Here is a 17,164-nt window from a genome sequence, read left to right as displayed (position 1 = left end):
TAATAAGGGTCATGTTTTGACTATTTTACCCTCTTAAACATTTTCACCATTATTTCTCCACAATTAATATTTAAAATACAAAATAAAATGAATTCTTTTTGGTATTTGTATCCATAATATCAGCTAATTGATGTAATTAATATAAGGGTAAAATGGGAAAAGCTATTTAATTTTATCTTGGTTAAATAAAGTGACAAGTATTTTGAGATAAATATATTTAGTAAAGATATCAAATATTTTTAATACAAATATTTATAGTAAGGATGACAAGTATTTTGAGACCGAAAATTATATATCTGTCTGGTGGATTGAAAATTGAGTATCAAGCAGAGTTGCGCTTCAACAGCTTCATAAATTAAGGAGTAAAAGGAGTAAAAAGAGGCCTTCAAAAATTCTCTCTCTAGCTCATGGTACTGGCGCACGCTAGTTACCGTGCACCGATAGGTCATCCATGGCGAAAAGAAGGGCAAAAAGTCAAGCTAAAGGTCAACCACATGAACAACAAGCAGCTCAGGGGCAAGGACGGGAAAGGGGACGACCTCGTAAAGTCCCTCTTGCTAGTTTTGTGAACTCCGGCGAAAAGCAAAATAAGCCAAACCCCGATCCAAATTTGGGAGAAACAGTGCCGATTTTGAACCCTACCCCATCTCCGATAACTACTGGTGCCTCATCAAGACATAATGAGCTTGCTAAGAAACTGATTTTAACTCCTCATACCCTAACAGAGCAAGGAGCGGCACCTGATGGGAATAGTGTGCCTCCAATGGTCTCGCCTGCGATGAAAGCTAAGGAGAAGTTACTGGAGTATGACAATCCTCCACCAGTGGAAGCTGAGGATGGTGCTACTCTAGCTGATCCATGGGTCAATTTGTTCAAAAACAATAGGGTCGCAACCAATGGTATGCCTCTACGCTATGTTCCTCCTGTCATTATAGATGGTGTAGCTGTAGCCCAATTAGCTGAGGAAGATGTGAATGTTGAATTAGGGAAATGGAAATGTGCCCTCATTATATATTTTGTTGGCGAATGTCTTGGGTTCAATGCTATGCAAAGATACATATCTCAAAACTGGAACAAGGTGGCTATACCGACCTTATTCCTACATGATGATGGCTATTTCATTGTCAAATTCCAATTCGAGGTAGACATGTATGAAATCCTGTATGGAGTGCCTTATATTTTCAATAATAGGCCGGTGATATTGAAAACCTAGGGTAGGGATTTCAACCTCAATTCAGAGTCTGCAGCCGAAGTACCATTATGGATCCAATTTCCCAAATTACCTCTAGATTGCTGGGAATTGGGGTCTTTGAGTAGGATTGCAAGCACTTTAGGAACTCCTATTTTTGCAGATTAATGTACTACAAAGCAAACTAGACTTTCCTTTGCTAGAATGTTGATTGAAGTGAATGTAACCAAGCCACTACCAAAGGAGATACTTATTAAGGACCCTAGTGGATAACAGCTCACCCAAGCTGTTGTCTATGAATGGAGGCCTGATTTCTGCCCCAAATGCCAGAAAATAGAACACATATGTAAGGAACAACCCGTGGAGCAACATCCATCTCCACAAAGAAGAAGAAGAAGAAGAAGAAGAAGAAGAAGAAGAAGAAGAAGAGGCAAACATGTTACTCATGAATGGAAAACTACTGGGGTAACTTTACCTGGCCGTGTTGCTAGTACAGTGGTTGAACTACCTTCTCAGTCAGTTCTGGTAGGGGAAATACAAATGCAAACTCAACAAGCTTTACCCAAGACCCCTGATGGTGTTAATCAAGGGGTAGTGGTCACCACCCCTGTGCAAGCTGCTTCTAGTAATCAGACCACAAGTCTAGAGTTTAACTTGGTGAATTTTCCTATTCTGTCTGCAATAGCTACTAAAAATGCTTATGGGTCTTTGAGTAAAAAAAAGTGTGACACTACTGCTCTACATATGGATAGAGGTGGAGCACCTTTAACTGCTTAACATGACTTGGCTATTTTGGAATATTAGAGGTATTAATAACAGGTATAAGCAGAAAGAGTTTAAGAAGTTTTTAGTGAATAAAAGGATCAAACTAGTTAGCTTAATTGAAACTAGAGTAAAGGAGCATAATGTGAACGGTAGAATGAAGAATATAGCTACAGGATGGGAAGTTCTGACCAACACCAATATGCTGTCAATGGTAGAGTTTGGGTTCTATGGGATCCAAATTGGTTTGAGGTTAACCTTATTCAAGCCACTGCACAGCTGATCCATTGTGAAGTTAGAGACAAAACATCTAATGAGAAGTGTGTCATTATAGTGGTGTATGGTTTTAATACTGGTGAGCTAAGAAGGACTTTATGGCAAGACCTGGAAGCTATATCACTGGATATCACTCAGCCATGGCTAGTTACTGGTGATTTTAATGTTGTGCTGCATCTGAATGATAGACTCTTTGGCAATCCTGTGACCCTCCAAGAGGTACAAGACTTCTCTAGATGCATACAGCATTGTGGAATTCATGAGCTTCCTTGGCAATGAGACTATTACACATAGTCTAACAAACAATTGGGTGCTGAGAGGATCACCAGCAGAATCGATAGGTGCTTTGGTAATTTTGGCTGGATGCTTAAGTGGGGTTAAGTTACCATACAATATGACTTACCTTTCAATTTAGATCATGCTCCCATGTTGCTCAATTTAAAGCATAATACTCAACCTAAAGATGTCTCCTTTAAATTCTTCAACATTTGGGCAGATCATGCTGATTTTCTTCAGATTGTTGGTAATACTGGGAAGGGAGGAAAGCCGTCAATCCTATGCAAAATGTATAGCTTAAGATGAAGGCTTTACAACTAGCCCTGAGAGCTCTCAGCAACCAGGAATTCAAGTATATTAAACTCAAAATTTAGAGGACTAGGGAGGAGTTGGAAGTCTTGCAAAAGAAAATAATTACACAAGTTGATGACAACCTACTTTTGCAAGAAAAACAGGCTATTGTGAACCTTGAGAAATGGTCTCTGATAGAGGAAAGTGCCCTTAAATAGAAATCTGGGGTGAAATGGGTGAAGTTGGAAGACTCTAACAACAAATACTTTGTTGTTGTATGCAAGGAGAGAAGCCATAGGAGCCAAATCCTAGAAATTACTTCCCTCATTGGTACTAAGTTGTTTGGCTCACAGGAGATTAAGGAAGAATTTGTTAAATTTTATAAGAGTTTAATGGGATCCTTGGCAGGAGTCTTGCTAGCAGTGTGTAAAGCTACCATGAAGCAGGGGCCTATACTTAACCAACAACAAAAACTTTCTCTATGTACTGAAGTGACAGAAGCTAACATTTCCAATGCCTTACAAGCCATAAGGGATGACAAAGCCCCAAGTAAGGATGGCTACAATGCTTTCTTTTTTAAAAAGTCTTGGCCTATTGTTAAAACTGAAATCATAGCAGTAGTTAAGGAGTTCTTTAGAAGCAGAAAGCTTTATACTCCTATAAATTGTACCATTGTTTCTTTTGTCCCTAAGTGTCACGACCCATTTCAGCCTAGGTCATGCGGGCACCTACCTTTCCTACCTCGGTAGGCGAACCCTTAACTCAACAATCATAATAATAGAAAATAGCGGAAGAAAGTAAAATAACGTAAGTCTCAAAATATAATATAATGTTAACAAGTGCGGAAGTAAATAAAATCCACCCCAGTATCTGGTCTGGTCATACAAGAGCATCTAAATCCGAATACTAAAGGTCTGAATAATAATACAAGACATAAGTAACAGAAGAGTCTTCGAGGTCAGCGGACGCCGTGCTCACCCTGAAAAACTCAAGTGGAAGCTGAAGAGTCGATCAGCCATGAGTCAGAGAAGTAGATCCGACCTGATACTCTGCATTCATAAAAGAATGCAGCAAGGGCAAGTCGGTACAAACAACAGTACTGGTAGGCATCATCGGCCGACCAAGCATAGATAACACAATTCAGAAAATAAGTAGATAGCAAGGAATCCAACAAGTGTAAGATAATAAGATCACAACCAAGTATTCGTCATCGTCTACGTAACGCCTCTAAACCCAAGTACACCAAGTCCGAAATATGTATATATCCAATTCAATCATCAATCAATCAATCACCACGAATCTCAATCAAGCCAATGCAATGCAATGAAGTGCAATGCGATAATGGAATGGATGAGATGTAATGCCTTGCAAATAAGGTGTACACATGTACTCCGGACGGAAATATCGACGTCTCGGTAGCATAACCCAGTGTGACTCGTGAAGTATAAGTTCCACCCGTCCCGAATCTTTGCCCAACAGACAGACGGGACCCTGGCTAATTGCTCACAGGAGGAGTCTCATCGGCACCACTCTGGGGGACACGTGGAGCCCATGCACTAATAATGATTCCGAAATAACGTCGGAATTGGCCATGCAACAACGATGCCAGAATAGATCATCGGTCATCGGCCTTCTCACAATCAGTCAAGTAAAAGAGTCGCTCAATCAACGATACCGGATAATTACCGGCTATCGGTCATGCATCATGAATATGAGGGAATGTATGCAATGCACATATCTATGATTCCGGAATTGAAACTCGAACATCGGCTTCTCACAATCCCTCAAGTAAAATAGTTTATCAGACATCAGCTTTATACAATCAACGATTCCAGAATGGATATTCGGACATCGGCCTTTTATAATCACTCAAATAAGGAGTCAATCAAATACTAGTTTCGCTCATCAACGATACCGGATCATCACCGGGTATCGGCCATGTATGATGAATGTGTGAGAATGTGTGCAATGCGTACATCAAGTATCAACAATCAAGTTCAATATCACAAATACCACGAAGGGTATGCCAACAATGTATCATATCACAATACCAACAATGGTATGCCAACAATGTATCGATATCACTAGCACCAACAACGGATACGTCAACAATGTATCACAATGCAAATACCAACAACGGTATGTCAACCATATCTCAGTCAAGATAGTAACACAAATTCTGATATTTACCACTACTCGTAGCATCAACCATCAAAATGGAACAGTAAACACACATAACGGGGTTGCTAGTCCCAACACATATCAGGGCCCAACCTAAAGCAATATCTAACCCAACTTCATACCCGAAGGTTCACATGCTGTCTCCGACACTATATTCTAAATATGTGATTCGCTATGCATAGTCTCACTAGAGGTAAGCCATAACCTACCTGGACTGCCGAACCGCAATACCAACAAGTCACTCTATTGCCTTGCCCTTCCTCTGAAGCTCACAACAAAAATATTCTAAGCATAATCGAATTCTAAATTAAAAATCATGGAGAATGATACTAATATTGCTATGATATCAATTAGTCCATTTTAACCCTAGAAATTGGGAAAACGAGCCCACAAGGGCGAAACGGGAAATTCGCCGGTAAAATACCAAATTGAATCCTAGGTAATCATAACCCAATCATTAATTGTTGATTTAACTCAAGAATTGTCCCAACCAAATTGGGTATGAACCCTAATTCTCCAAATCCGAAATTCAATGTTAAAAGTGGAAGATCTGGACTTACTAAGCTTAGATTCATCACATTTTAACATTAACATCTTCAATTTATCAAGTATAATCTTAGGGAAAAATCTCCCAAAACCCTCCTTCAAATTCCATTTCTAAGGGATTGAAAAGGGAAAGGGAAAATCTAAGATGATTGTGATTAAAGATGAGTAAAGGATTAGACAAAGTTTTACCTCCAAGAATTCCTTCAATTTGTCTCCAAGAACGGCTTTCCCAAGCTCCAATATCGAGATATGAAATAATGAGGGTCTAAGACTCACTTAATGGATTTAACTGCCCGTCACCAGCTACAGCGGTACCGTGACCGCCCCAGCGGCCACCCGACCGCATCAGCGGTCAAGCCTAAATGGCTAGGACCGCTGCAGCGGCAGGGCTACCGCTGCAGCGGTGTCGCTGCTGCGGTGCTAGTGCCGCCAAAGTAGGCACCAGACACCAGAACTTGGCCTAAGTTTTTCTTTTCGGTCTGATTGTTCGACTAACTTCCGAGGCCACCTGCTCACATACCAGATACCTAGACCCACATAAAAACGCGCTACGAACGTGTCTGTGGCCTCGAAAATCCCAACGGATGTCTCATTGACCGAATTAACTATCGATGCCTTAATTTAGAATTCCCATCCAAGTCCCGGAATGCATTAGGAACCGAACCAAATATACATACAGGTTCTAAATGACAATCCGGACCTCTCAAAATCGACAGAATTCCAAAGAAGGTCCGTTTACCCAAAAGTCAACCTCGGGTCAACCCTTTTTCACTTCAAGTCTATATTTTTCCCAAAGTTGCCCGAATCCAAGGTAGACACCTTGGGAAGCGTTTCAAAGGCCCCCTCGGGTCAAAAGTGAGCCAATCAATGATCGGGAATGGGCGAAAGTACCAAAAGAACTATAACGACCAAACGGGTCGTTACACCAAGACTCAGTGTCCTACTATTGTGAAGGAATTTAGGCAGATTGCTTGTTGTTTTGTATTATATAAGATCATAGGCAAGATTCTGGTAATAGACTACATGATGTAATTGGTTTTGTCATTTGTGATGCCTAAGCTGGGTTTATCCTTGGTAGGAATATTGTTGATAATATAATTCTTGCACATGAGATAATCAAGGTTTATAGTAGAAAGCATATTTCTGTAAGGTGTATGATCAAAATTGACCCACAAAAGGCCTATGACTCTATAGAGTGGATTTACTTAGAACAAGTAATGACAGAACTGGGTTTCCCTCATATGTTTGTTACTTGGGTGCTTAATTGTGTCAAGACTGTGAGTTACTCTATAATTTTCAATGGTGAGCACACTCCAGCCTTTCTAGCAGCTAAGGGTCTTAGGCAAAGGGACCCCATGCCCCCTTTCTTGTTTGCTATAGCTATGGAATTTCTAAGTAGAAGCCTGAATAATCTGAAGGGTAACAAGGAGTTCAAATTTCACCCTCAGTGTGCCAAACTTGGTATCACACGTTTATGCTTTGCTGATGATCTTTTGTTTTCTAAGGGTGATATGAAATCATTTCTGGCTATGCATCAATGTTTAAAGAATTTCTCAAATGCTTCTAGCCTTCGGGCTAATCTTGGCAAAAGTTCAATATACTTTGGGGGTGTTGATCAAGTGATGAAAGATCAGATTCTGCAGCAGCTAGGATACTCCTTGGGTGTGTTGCCTTTCAAATACCTTGGAGTTCCTTTATCTACCAAGAAGATGACTATTAGGCAGTGGTTTCCCCTTGTAGAAAAGATCACTGCTAAAATCTCCACCTAGGCAGCAAAGAAACTATCATATGCAAGGAGGGTGCAGCTGGTCTAAGCTGTACTTTTTGGGGTACAAGCTTATTGGTCCCAATTATTCCTCATCCCATCAAAGGTAATTCAGCTGATTGATGGCTACTGTAGAAGTTACATCTGGTCAGGTGAAGATGTGATTACTAAGAAAGCTTTAATGGCTTGGGAGTATATGTGCAATCCTAAATCAACAGGTGGTCTAAATTTGGTTCACCTGAGGAAGTGGAACCAAGCAGCTGTGACAAAGTTGTGCTGGGATTTGGCCCATAAAGCGGATAAGTTATGGGTTAAATGGATTCATACATACTATATTAAAGGCCAGCTTTTGAGGGACTGTCCAATCCCTAAAACAGTCAGTTGGATGACAAGGAAAATCATGAGGGCCAGAGATACCTTGCTATAGTCTTCTATTAATCAAAAAAAGAGCTTGATCAAATCTTTCTATCTCCAGTTGCTAGGTAACTTGCCTAGATTAGCATGGAAATGGCTAATGTTTGGTAACCAAGCAAGGCCAAAGGCATGTTTCACACTATGGCTTGGTCTACATCAAAGGTTGTTAACTGCTGATAGGTTGTTAAAATGGGGTCTTGAGGCTACAAAGATATGTGTCCTATGCAACCAGGTTCCTGAAACTCATAAGCACCTGTTTGTCCTCTATCCAGTTGCAAGGACACTATGGGCAAAAGTCTTGATATGGAGCAATAAGGGGATGTTCAATGCAGTTGACTGGGAGGATTTTATGAAGTGGTGCATTTCTAGTAGCAAGGGAAAAGGTCAACAAGCTCAAATCTGCAAGATAATTACTGTTGAAGTGCTTCACACATTGTGGATAGAAAGGAACCAAAGAGTCTTTGAAAAGAAGAGTGGCACAGTGGAAAGATTAGCCAAGGATCTAGCATATATTTGCACTGTTCGGGCACTAATTGGTAGCCAAGTTTTAGTTCAAAATTTTTCTTTTTAGCTACTGTTATTTGATCCTTAGGAGTTCAAGTGTCATGTATTTCTGAACCTAGCAAGTAGTGTTGGCCAGCTAGTTATGTAAAGTTCAATGGTAATTAATGGAAAGCTGTTGGTTACTTAAAAAAAAAAAAAAAGGAGAAGCTAAAAGTACAGCAGCTTAAAAATGTCGACCCCACTATTTATTTTCCTTTAATCTCTCTATTTCTAATTTCTAATTCTTTGTATGTTTTTGTGTTCAATATCCAAGATCTCGCTGGATATATTAAGAAACACATAAAGAAAGCAATTGGAAATTTGTTATCTTTAATGTTTTTTGGTTCCCAAAGTTTCAATGTCCCCGATATATTATCCAGTTTACTGTAAAATTTTTATTTTTTTTTAAAAGAAGTAGAAACTACATTGAAAATTCCCCAATATCAATTACTCAAAATAAAGAAAAAGAATTTAATTCTGTATAATACATAAATGTAATAAGAACTTGCCATAAATCGTTAAAATAATTGACCAGTGTAAATAAATAAAAACTTTATTTTCTTATGTGAGGTCGTTATAAAACAAGATTGAAAACGAACAGTGAGAAAGATGAATAACGCTTTGAGATCACTCCTCTATCCCAATCTCTCTCGCACATCTAATAATGGTAGTTAGTTAGTTCGTTTGCTAAAGCAGGAGTAATAGAGCACTTTCAAACAAATACCTAAATCTGAGAATGGCAATCCTACACTCAAAATCAACATCTTTCAGAAAACCCCATTTCACCAAATATCCATTAGTTAATATATATATATATATATATTTTTTTTTTAATAACAGAAAAATAATATAAGAAAAAGAGAAGTTGGAGATGTTAGTCTTTCCCTTGTCTATATTTCCTATTGTGACCTGTGGCATTTCCCATCTCAACTCTTTCTCATCTCAACTCTTTCTCATGTCAAAATTATTCAAGATGAAGCACGGTGGCGGGCGGAAGAACAATAACCTGTCATTATTCGTTGTGGTCTGTTCCATATTCATCTTTGGTTGCTTCATGTATAATGAAGATTTCAAGTCCATTGTAGAATTCCCATTCTCCACACCAAAACCTCAACAAGAAACGGCGGTTGAAGAAAGTATTAATACAGATGAAAACAAAATTTCATCTGTAGTTATGAATTCAAGAACTGTAGTCGAGACAGAAATAGAAGAAGAGGAAACTGAAAGAGAACAGAGAATTGAAATGCCTATTGAAGAAGAAGAAGAAGAAAACATTGAATTGCCACCTGATGATTGTGATATTTTTGTAGGGAATTGGGTTTATGATAATGTAACTCACCCAATTTACAAAGAACAAGAATGTGAATTCCTCACTGCTCAAGTTACTTGCTTGAGGAATGGAAGACAAGACTCTATGTATCAGAATTGGAAGTGGCAACCAAGAGACTGTTCTTTACCCAAGTAAGAAATTTAAGACCATTCTTGAATTCCTTCATTTCTTTAATTTTTCTGAATACCATTTAAGTTTTATTTAATTACAATTTCAGGTTTAAACCAAGATTGCTACTTGAGAAACTGAGGAACAAGAGGCTCATGTTTGTGGGAGACTCATTGAACAGGAATCAATGGGAATCCATGGTTTGTTTGGTTCAATCTGTTGTTCCTCCTAATCAAAAAAGCTTAAACAAGAGTGGCTCTTTATCTGTATTCAGAATTGAGGTAATCCATAATTAACTTTTTAAAAAGATTTATTATCTCATACTTTCCTCAAACATAATGATTATGTGTTGGCTTCTTTTTGTATGATAAGACTTTAATGCTACTTTATTAATTAAACACTTTAATGTTAAGTAGTACTAGTATTTTATTGGAGTAATTAAAGACTTTAATGTAATTTTATTAATTATTCCTAATAAGCATGAATTATGATTGTATCTCAATTAGTCAATTTAATAATGCTGCTTAATAAATACTCCAAATCTTGATTAGTGGAGAGGTCACGACTACGTAGTGACAGAGATTCAGTCTATTTAAGCCTTTTTTTCACCTAATATTGGTGAAAGTAGTTTCTTTCTGTTGAAAGGTTCTAATAGTGGTTGGACTAATGTTTCTAGAAAATTGAGTTTTAGTGTGTTAAACTTTTTCTGTTTTTAAATTACTAGCAATACATTATTAAGGTTTGTAAGTCTTTAAGGTTTGTATTTTGATTAGTCAGTCTTTAAGGTTTGTATTTTGAAAATAACTTTTAAAAACATTATAATTGTTATTATATATACAAAATGTATTTTATGTACCATCACTTTAGTTGTAATTAAAATTCTTTGAGATGGAAAGAGTCGGACTTTTTTATCATTATCATGACAATGAAAGTTGTTCATTAATGTAAAAGAAAATTAGTAAGAATTTGAGGGAAAATTAATATTCTGATTCTAAATTTTTTCTTTTAAATTCTTTAATATTTTATATGTATACTGACAGGTTGACATCCATTTCAATTAAGTAACTATTCAGATCCAAACATAAAAACCATTTTGTTGTATATATTGGATTAAAAGATTTTTATGAAATTAATTAAAAAATATATTATAATTTTTTATATTAATTGTTACAAAGAAATCAAAATTAGAAAGATATATGTTATATCATTAATCACCAAATTTTAATTCTGAAATGAAAATATAAAGTAATACATTTTATAAATGTAAAGAAACAATAATAAGAGACTGCAAAGGAGAGTAAATAAGTAAAGTATTGACAACGATGGAAAACGGGGATAAATGTCACTCCCTCCCTTTACTTTTACTTGTCGATGTTAAAATATCAACGAAAAAAAATTCTTCTTCTTATTTTACCCTTCACATTAATTATTCATTTCCAAATCATTTTCGGAGGCTATTGAGACTATATACCAATAAATATGAATATTATGATAAAAATATATACTTGATTTATTAATTTTCAAAGAACGTGAAAAGTCAAAAGTGAACAGGTTATGTGTAGGAGCATTAAAATAACTTTTGGTGCAAATTTGCATTGCTATTGTTCGTCCTCTCTTCACGTTTAAAGTATTGACAAAGAAGAAAAATGAGGATAATAGAAATAGAAAAGAAGATAAATATAGAATAGAAAAATAGACATATATTTTTAGTAATGTGGCTAAGTGATATGGACGAAGGGAGTACTTCATTTTTATTAATTCTTAAAAAACGTAAAAAGTTAAGTATAGTAATGTGGCCAAGTAATATGGGACGGAAGGAGTACTTCATTTATTAATTCTTAAATAACGTGAAAAGTAAAAAATGAACAAGTAAAAGTGCACGGAGGAAATATAGATGTGTCGGAGAATTAAAATAGAAGTGCACACGTGTATACATGAGAAGAGAATAAATATTCAGTACTATGACATATATCCACGTGAGATTTATTAATTCTCAAAGAATGTGAAAAGTAAAAAATGAACAAATTAAAGTGCACGGAGGAAACAAATTTGTGTAGGAGAATTAAAATTGATTTGCATATGTCTATACATGAGAAGAGAATAAATATTTAACTAGAACATGAAAATCAAAAGTGAACAAGTAAAAGTGGACAGAGGAAATAAATATTTCAGAGAATTAAATTTAAAGTGCATACGTCTATACCTGAGAAGGGAATTAAATATTAAGTACTATGACACATGTCTACGTTAATATGGACGGAGGGAGTACTTCATTTTTATTAATTCTTAAAGAACGTGAAAAGTTAAGTATAGTAATGTGACCAAGTAATATGGGACTGATTGAGTACTTCATTTATTAATTCTTAAATAACGTGAATAGTCAAAATGAACAAGTAAAAGTGCACAGATGAAATAAATATGTGTCAGAGAATAAAAATAGAAGTGCACACATGTATACATGAAAAGAGAATAAATATTTAATACTATGGTATAGATCCACGTGAGATTTATTAATTCTCAAAGAATGTGAAAAGTCAAAAGTGAACAAATTAAAGCGCATGGAGGAAATAAATTTATGAAGGAGAATTAAAATTGAACTACATATGTCTATACATGAGAAGAGAATAAATATTCAGCTAGAAAACGAAAAGTCAAAAGTGAACAAGTAAAAGTGCACAAAGGAAATAAATGTGTCAGAGAATTAAATTTAAAGTGCTTACGTCTATACATGAGAAGGGAATAAATATTAAGTACTATGACACATGTCTCCATGGGATATAAAAATAGTTGGATAAAGTGTACAAATTATATAGCTCATAGTACAAGAATTTAATGTGGGTACAATTCGTGAAGCAATGGGTACAAGGAGGGACTGCTGTGTTCGTCCCTCCATGGCACTTATTATATATAGAATTAATATGCAGGATTACAATGCCACCGTGGAATTTTACTGGGCTCCGTTTCTAGTGGAATCAAACTCGGATGATCCAAATATGCATAGCATCTTCAACAGAATCATCATGCCCGAATCTATTGAGAAGCATGGCAAGAACTGGAAGAATGTGGACTATCTCATCTTTAACACATACATTTGGTGGATGAACACTTTCTCTATGAAAATTCTGTAAGTAACATAACTCCTTAGTAACAACATTCAATCTAGTTTAAGTTTCATGCATTGATGATGTGGAAATTTCCTACTCAACAGGCGAGGATCGTTCGATGAAGGGGCGACAGAATACAATGAGATAGACAGACCAACAGCTTATCGGAGAGTTTTGACAACTTGGTCCCAGTGGGTCGATAAAAATATAGATCCCAATCGCACCCAAGTTTTCTTCATGAGCATGTCTCCTCTTCATATCAAGTAATTAAGACCCCACTTACCTTTTCTTTGAAGCTACGTTTTCCTTTTAAATATTTGTGACAGTCATAAATATACTCATTCTTGAATGCGAAATGGCTGAAAAACAGGAGCTTAGATTGGGAAAATCCTGATGGCATAAAATGTGCAAAAGAGACAACCCCAATACTGAACACCTCAATGCCACTAAATGTTGGAACAGATAAGAGGCTGTTTGTGATAGCAGCAAAGGTGACTGAATCGATCAAAATCCCATTTTACTTCGTGAACATAACAACATTGTCAGAGTACAGAAAAGATGGGCACACATCGGTACACACAATTCGTCAAGGCAAAATGCTAACGCCTGACCAGCAAGCTGATCCTGCAACTTATGCTGATTGTATCCATTGGTGTCTCCCTGGATTGCCTGACACGTGGAACGAGTTCCTTTACTCGCGCATTATCTCGCGTTCTTGACACTTGGCCTTTCTTCATAGTGCAGCTCGTACTGCAAATTTTCCTTTTTTTTTTTTAAACCTTTACCCACAATATTAATTTTTTGTGTAATTTCGGTCATTGTTCTTTTTTTTCTTTTATCAGAAGAGCAAAAGGAAAAATCTTGTAGCTGTCCTTCCTTATGTTGGGCTTCATATTCTCATTTTATCTCTTTGTGGGGATTTTCATTTGGCCTATGAGGTTATAGAAACTGCCAATTGGGCGAAAACTGAATGGGACATATATGTTGTACGACCAATTGTACAATGAAATTATATCTTCGAGGGAAATAAATAATATGCAAAATTGCAAATTGTAAGTATGATCGATCTGCTTTATTGTTGCCGAGGAATAAGCTTCTTTTACGTCATATTAAGTAATTTTGAACGGTTTGTTAACCACATGCAAGTTGTACTCTGTTTTTAAGCGTTCCACAGCAAATTCGGACTTCACTGCTCGACGAGACAGGAGATCACACGTGAAAAATAGAGGCAAATCGGACGTGACTCAGCTAAGGCTACGCCGGTCCCAACACTCAAGAGAGGCCGACGTGGTTGATCTTTATCTGTTGAAGATCCCAAATTACAACACAAGCCCACCTAGTTCCGGAGTTGGGCAACAGGGAACGTGGCAGGGACTGGTCAACATAAGTCTATATTGCAACTGCTTCTGCAGAATTCGGGATCCACTTTGGCTGTTCCACAATTGTGCATGCAACTGTTGCAACGTGCTGATAAGGATCATCATGAGGGGCGTATATCTCGGAGAGCGTTACCTAATTAGGTAATAAAAATTCCTGTCACGACCCAAAATTTCAAATAATAACTAAGTCTTGCAACATAAGTTAAATGCAGAATTTAGAAGAAAACAACTCATAATAAGTCTCATAACTCATAACACAAAATAAATCTAAGTCATACGTTTCCCTAAAACTTGGAAGTCATAAGCACAAAAGCGACTAAACCAGAGTACAAGTATGAAAATACTACATATATTGTCCGAAATGATAAGCAATGAACGGAGTCCAGTACGGAACAACCAACATCTCAGCCTAAACTCCAAAGCGTGCCTCAACAATCGACTGAATCTCGTCCTCTACTCGAACTCGGAGCCGAACCTGCACACAAAAAGGTGCAACAAGTGTAGAGTGAGTACAGGAAGCACGTTGTCGAAATTAAGTGAGTTTTGATGATTGAAAAAGTTAGCAAACGAGGCAAGTGAACTAGGTACAAAGACATGCTCCATCCCAGGCAGTGAAAAGATCCAGAGAAATAAAGAACGGTGTTTGGACCAGGTACAAGAACATGTTCCAGCTCAAAGTCCTACTCGGTGTAGGATTGTGATTTATGGTAAAAACTTGGAGGTCAAGATTTGCAGGATTCTATGTCGTAATTATCAAAATACACGAGACTCCTACAAGGAAAGTGAAGTCGTGTGACAAGCAAGAATCCTAAGCTAACACAAACCCTAACTCTGCATATGGGCATTATTGCATAGGGTTTGTGGAAGCCAACTTGCTGCATATCAATATGCTATATATATATATATATATATATATATATATATATATATATATATATAGATATCCAAGTCTTACCAAGAAGAAGACCACACAGTCAAAAAGATAAAAAGTCAGAACTTGAACTAAAACTGCAAAAGCAAGAAATCGAAAGTTCTGACTGTTGAAGTGCGCCCTAATACAAAGAAAAAGATTGAAGAACCTGTTTGATAGAGTTTCTATTTTACAGTTCTTAAGTATACATTCGTGTATTAGGATTGTTTATTGAGACCTTTATCAGCTTTCATAAAAGTTGTTACACCTCGAACATTTTCGCATTGTTTGTGTCGTAAGTATGCTAACATAAGCTCGGAGAGGTCATGAAACCCTTATAAGGTTAAGAAATAGTTTTAACCAGTGCTAAGCCAGTGTCTAAAGGTTTCGGGATTAAGCGAATCGAAGAAACTAATTTTGTCAAAATTTGGGAAAACTTGGCAGAATTTTGAACAAGAAATTCTGGTCCAACTTGAAGGAGGGATATCTCCTATAATATGAAGAGTTATAAAATACATACCCTATGAAAATTGAAGTTCATTTAGTGTGGTTTCCAATTCAGCAAACAGTTCGTCGATACGACATCGGAATAGAAAGTTATGGGCATTTCAAGATAGGCTGCGAGATGGCTTCTCCACGGGGCCCATTCGGAAGGCGGAGGAACCGACCTTCAAGGGGTATAAATACCGCATTCCCCTCATTTTTATCATCATTATACACTCCCTTGAGCTCTAGAAACCTCAATAAACATTTTTTTGTCACGACCCGACTCGGGGCCGCGACGAGCACCCGGTGCTAACCCACCCGAGCACCCTCTTAGCTTACTCTTATACTTACATCTAGGTGAGCCACATAATTATACATACATTTCCATTCATTCGTCAACTAGTCCCAATTGGACAACGGTACATTTATATCACCATAGGCATCTATGCCACATCAATGTACGTGGCCAACGTGGCCAACAAAATGATATACAAAACATAGGCCGACAAGGCCGGACCTGTCTAACCATATACACATGACAACGAGCCTCTAGGAAGAGTATAACACATCACATGAGCGGGACAGGACCCCGCTATGCCCATAATTATATACACAAAAGAATAAGTACCCAAAAGCTATGGCTCCGAAGGAAATGGAGCTCCGCTATGTAATCTTCGAATAGGCAGCTATGGATCAAGTCTGTCTCCCTGTGCACCTGCGGGCATGACGCAGCGTCCACAAACAAAAGGACGTCAGTACGAAGAATGTACTGAGTATGTAAAGCATGATCAACATTAATGTAGAAGCATCATAGACAATATATGAAGTGGCATAGGAGGGAAGACAATAATATCATCATCATGGCACTTACCTGCCTTTCATAGGAACTTTCCATTTCTCATGCGTATTTCATAATAGTGCTCGTATTCGTATACATGCCCCTATTCGCATTCATATACATAGTCTTTTCACATTCATATTCATATTAATATTATATACATAGCCATACACTTATATACATACATAGCGTACCCGACCATAAGGCTCGGTGTTTCGTACGTACTTGGCCAACCAAGGCTCAATGTTATTTCTACCTGGCCCTACCAAGGCTTCAGGGTTATCCGTACCATCTGCAGACGTGTGCGCGCGTTACGTAATCATATACATACATACATATATACATCCATATACATATATTCTACCCGGCATTATAAGCTCGGGGTGTCATTATAGCCCTTCATAGGCACATGTGAATATAATAGCCCGTAGGCACCTTTAGCATCATTATTATTATCATCGTCATCACTATCATCATCGTTTTCGCTACATCTCTATCTTATGCTTACTCGTCAATGGGGTGCGTAGTACATTCGTAGCACGTATCAAGGGTCGTGAGCTTATGAGCTCGGAGTGTCAATCACTTGAATACAACATACTCGTATAGAGGATTTAAGAGTTTGGCCAAGGAACCATGCCTTATGAAAGAAGGGTTAGCCTTACATACCTTTTCGTCGGAATATTCTACACTTGCACGCTTCCTTCCAATGCTAGCGTTTATACCTTCATTAATATCATAACAATGGCTATTAGTCATTCACGTTATC

The 17,164-nt window shown here is 37.3% G+C and overlaps 1 protein-coding gene across 3 annotated transcripts; it reads left to right on the top strand.

The window, feature by feature from the left end:
* The first annotated feature begins 320 nt into the window (after nt 1-320).
* Nucleotides 321-13,844, top strand: LOC132609068 (xylan O-acetyltransferase 1-like). 3 transcript variants are annotated; one of them, XM_060322897.1, is made up of 6 exons: nt 321-899; nt 9,554-9,704; nt 9,791-9,962; nt 12,606-12,805; nt 12,890-13,048; nt 13,156-13,844. In XM_060322897.1, exons 1-6 carry the CDS (start codon nt 452-454, stop codon nt 13,502-13,504), a joined length of 1,479 nt encoding a protein of 492 aa, XP_060178880.1. In that variant the 5' UTR covers nt 321-451; the 3' UTR covers nt 13,505-13,844. The 3 variants fall into 3 exon arrangements, with proteins under 3 accessions (XP_060178880.1, XP_060178881.1, XP_060178882.1); XM_060322899.1 differs by having other exon boundaries at nt 772-899; nt 9,217-9,704; XM_060322898.1 differs by having other exon boundaries at nt 757-9,704.
* Nucleotides 13,845-17,164: the final 3,320 nt, after the last annotated feature.

Source organism: Lycium barbarum, chromosome 9, assembly GCF_019175385.1.
Source record: "Lycium barbarum isolate Lr01 chromosome 9, ASM1917538v2, whole genome shotgun sequence".
Taxonomy (NCBI): Eukaryota; Viridiplantae; Streptophyta; class Magnoliopsida; order Solanales; family Solanaceae; genus Lycium; species Lycium barbarum.
Note: the sequence above shows the minus strand (reverse complement) of the source record. Positions and strands in the feature narration are given on the sequence as shown.

Excerpts from the sequence above, each read along its gene's own strand:
- LOC132609068 (XM_060322897.1), top strand. The coding sequence starts at position 452 with ATGGCGAAAAGAAGGGCAAAAAGTCAAGCTAAAGGTCAACCACATGAA. Across the intron at positions 9,705-9,790 it reads AGAGACTGTTCTTTACCCAA|GTTTAAACCAAGATTGCTAC; the intron begins GTAAGAAATTTA and ends TTACAATTTCAG. Across the intron at positions 9,963-12,605 it reads TATCTGTATTCAGAATTGAG|GATTACAATGCCACCGTGGA; the intron begins GTAATCCATAAT and ends ATTAATATGCAG.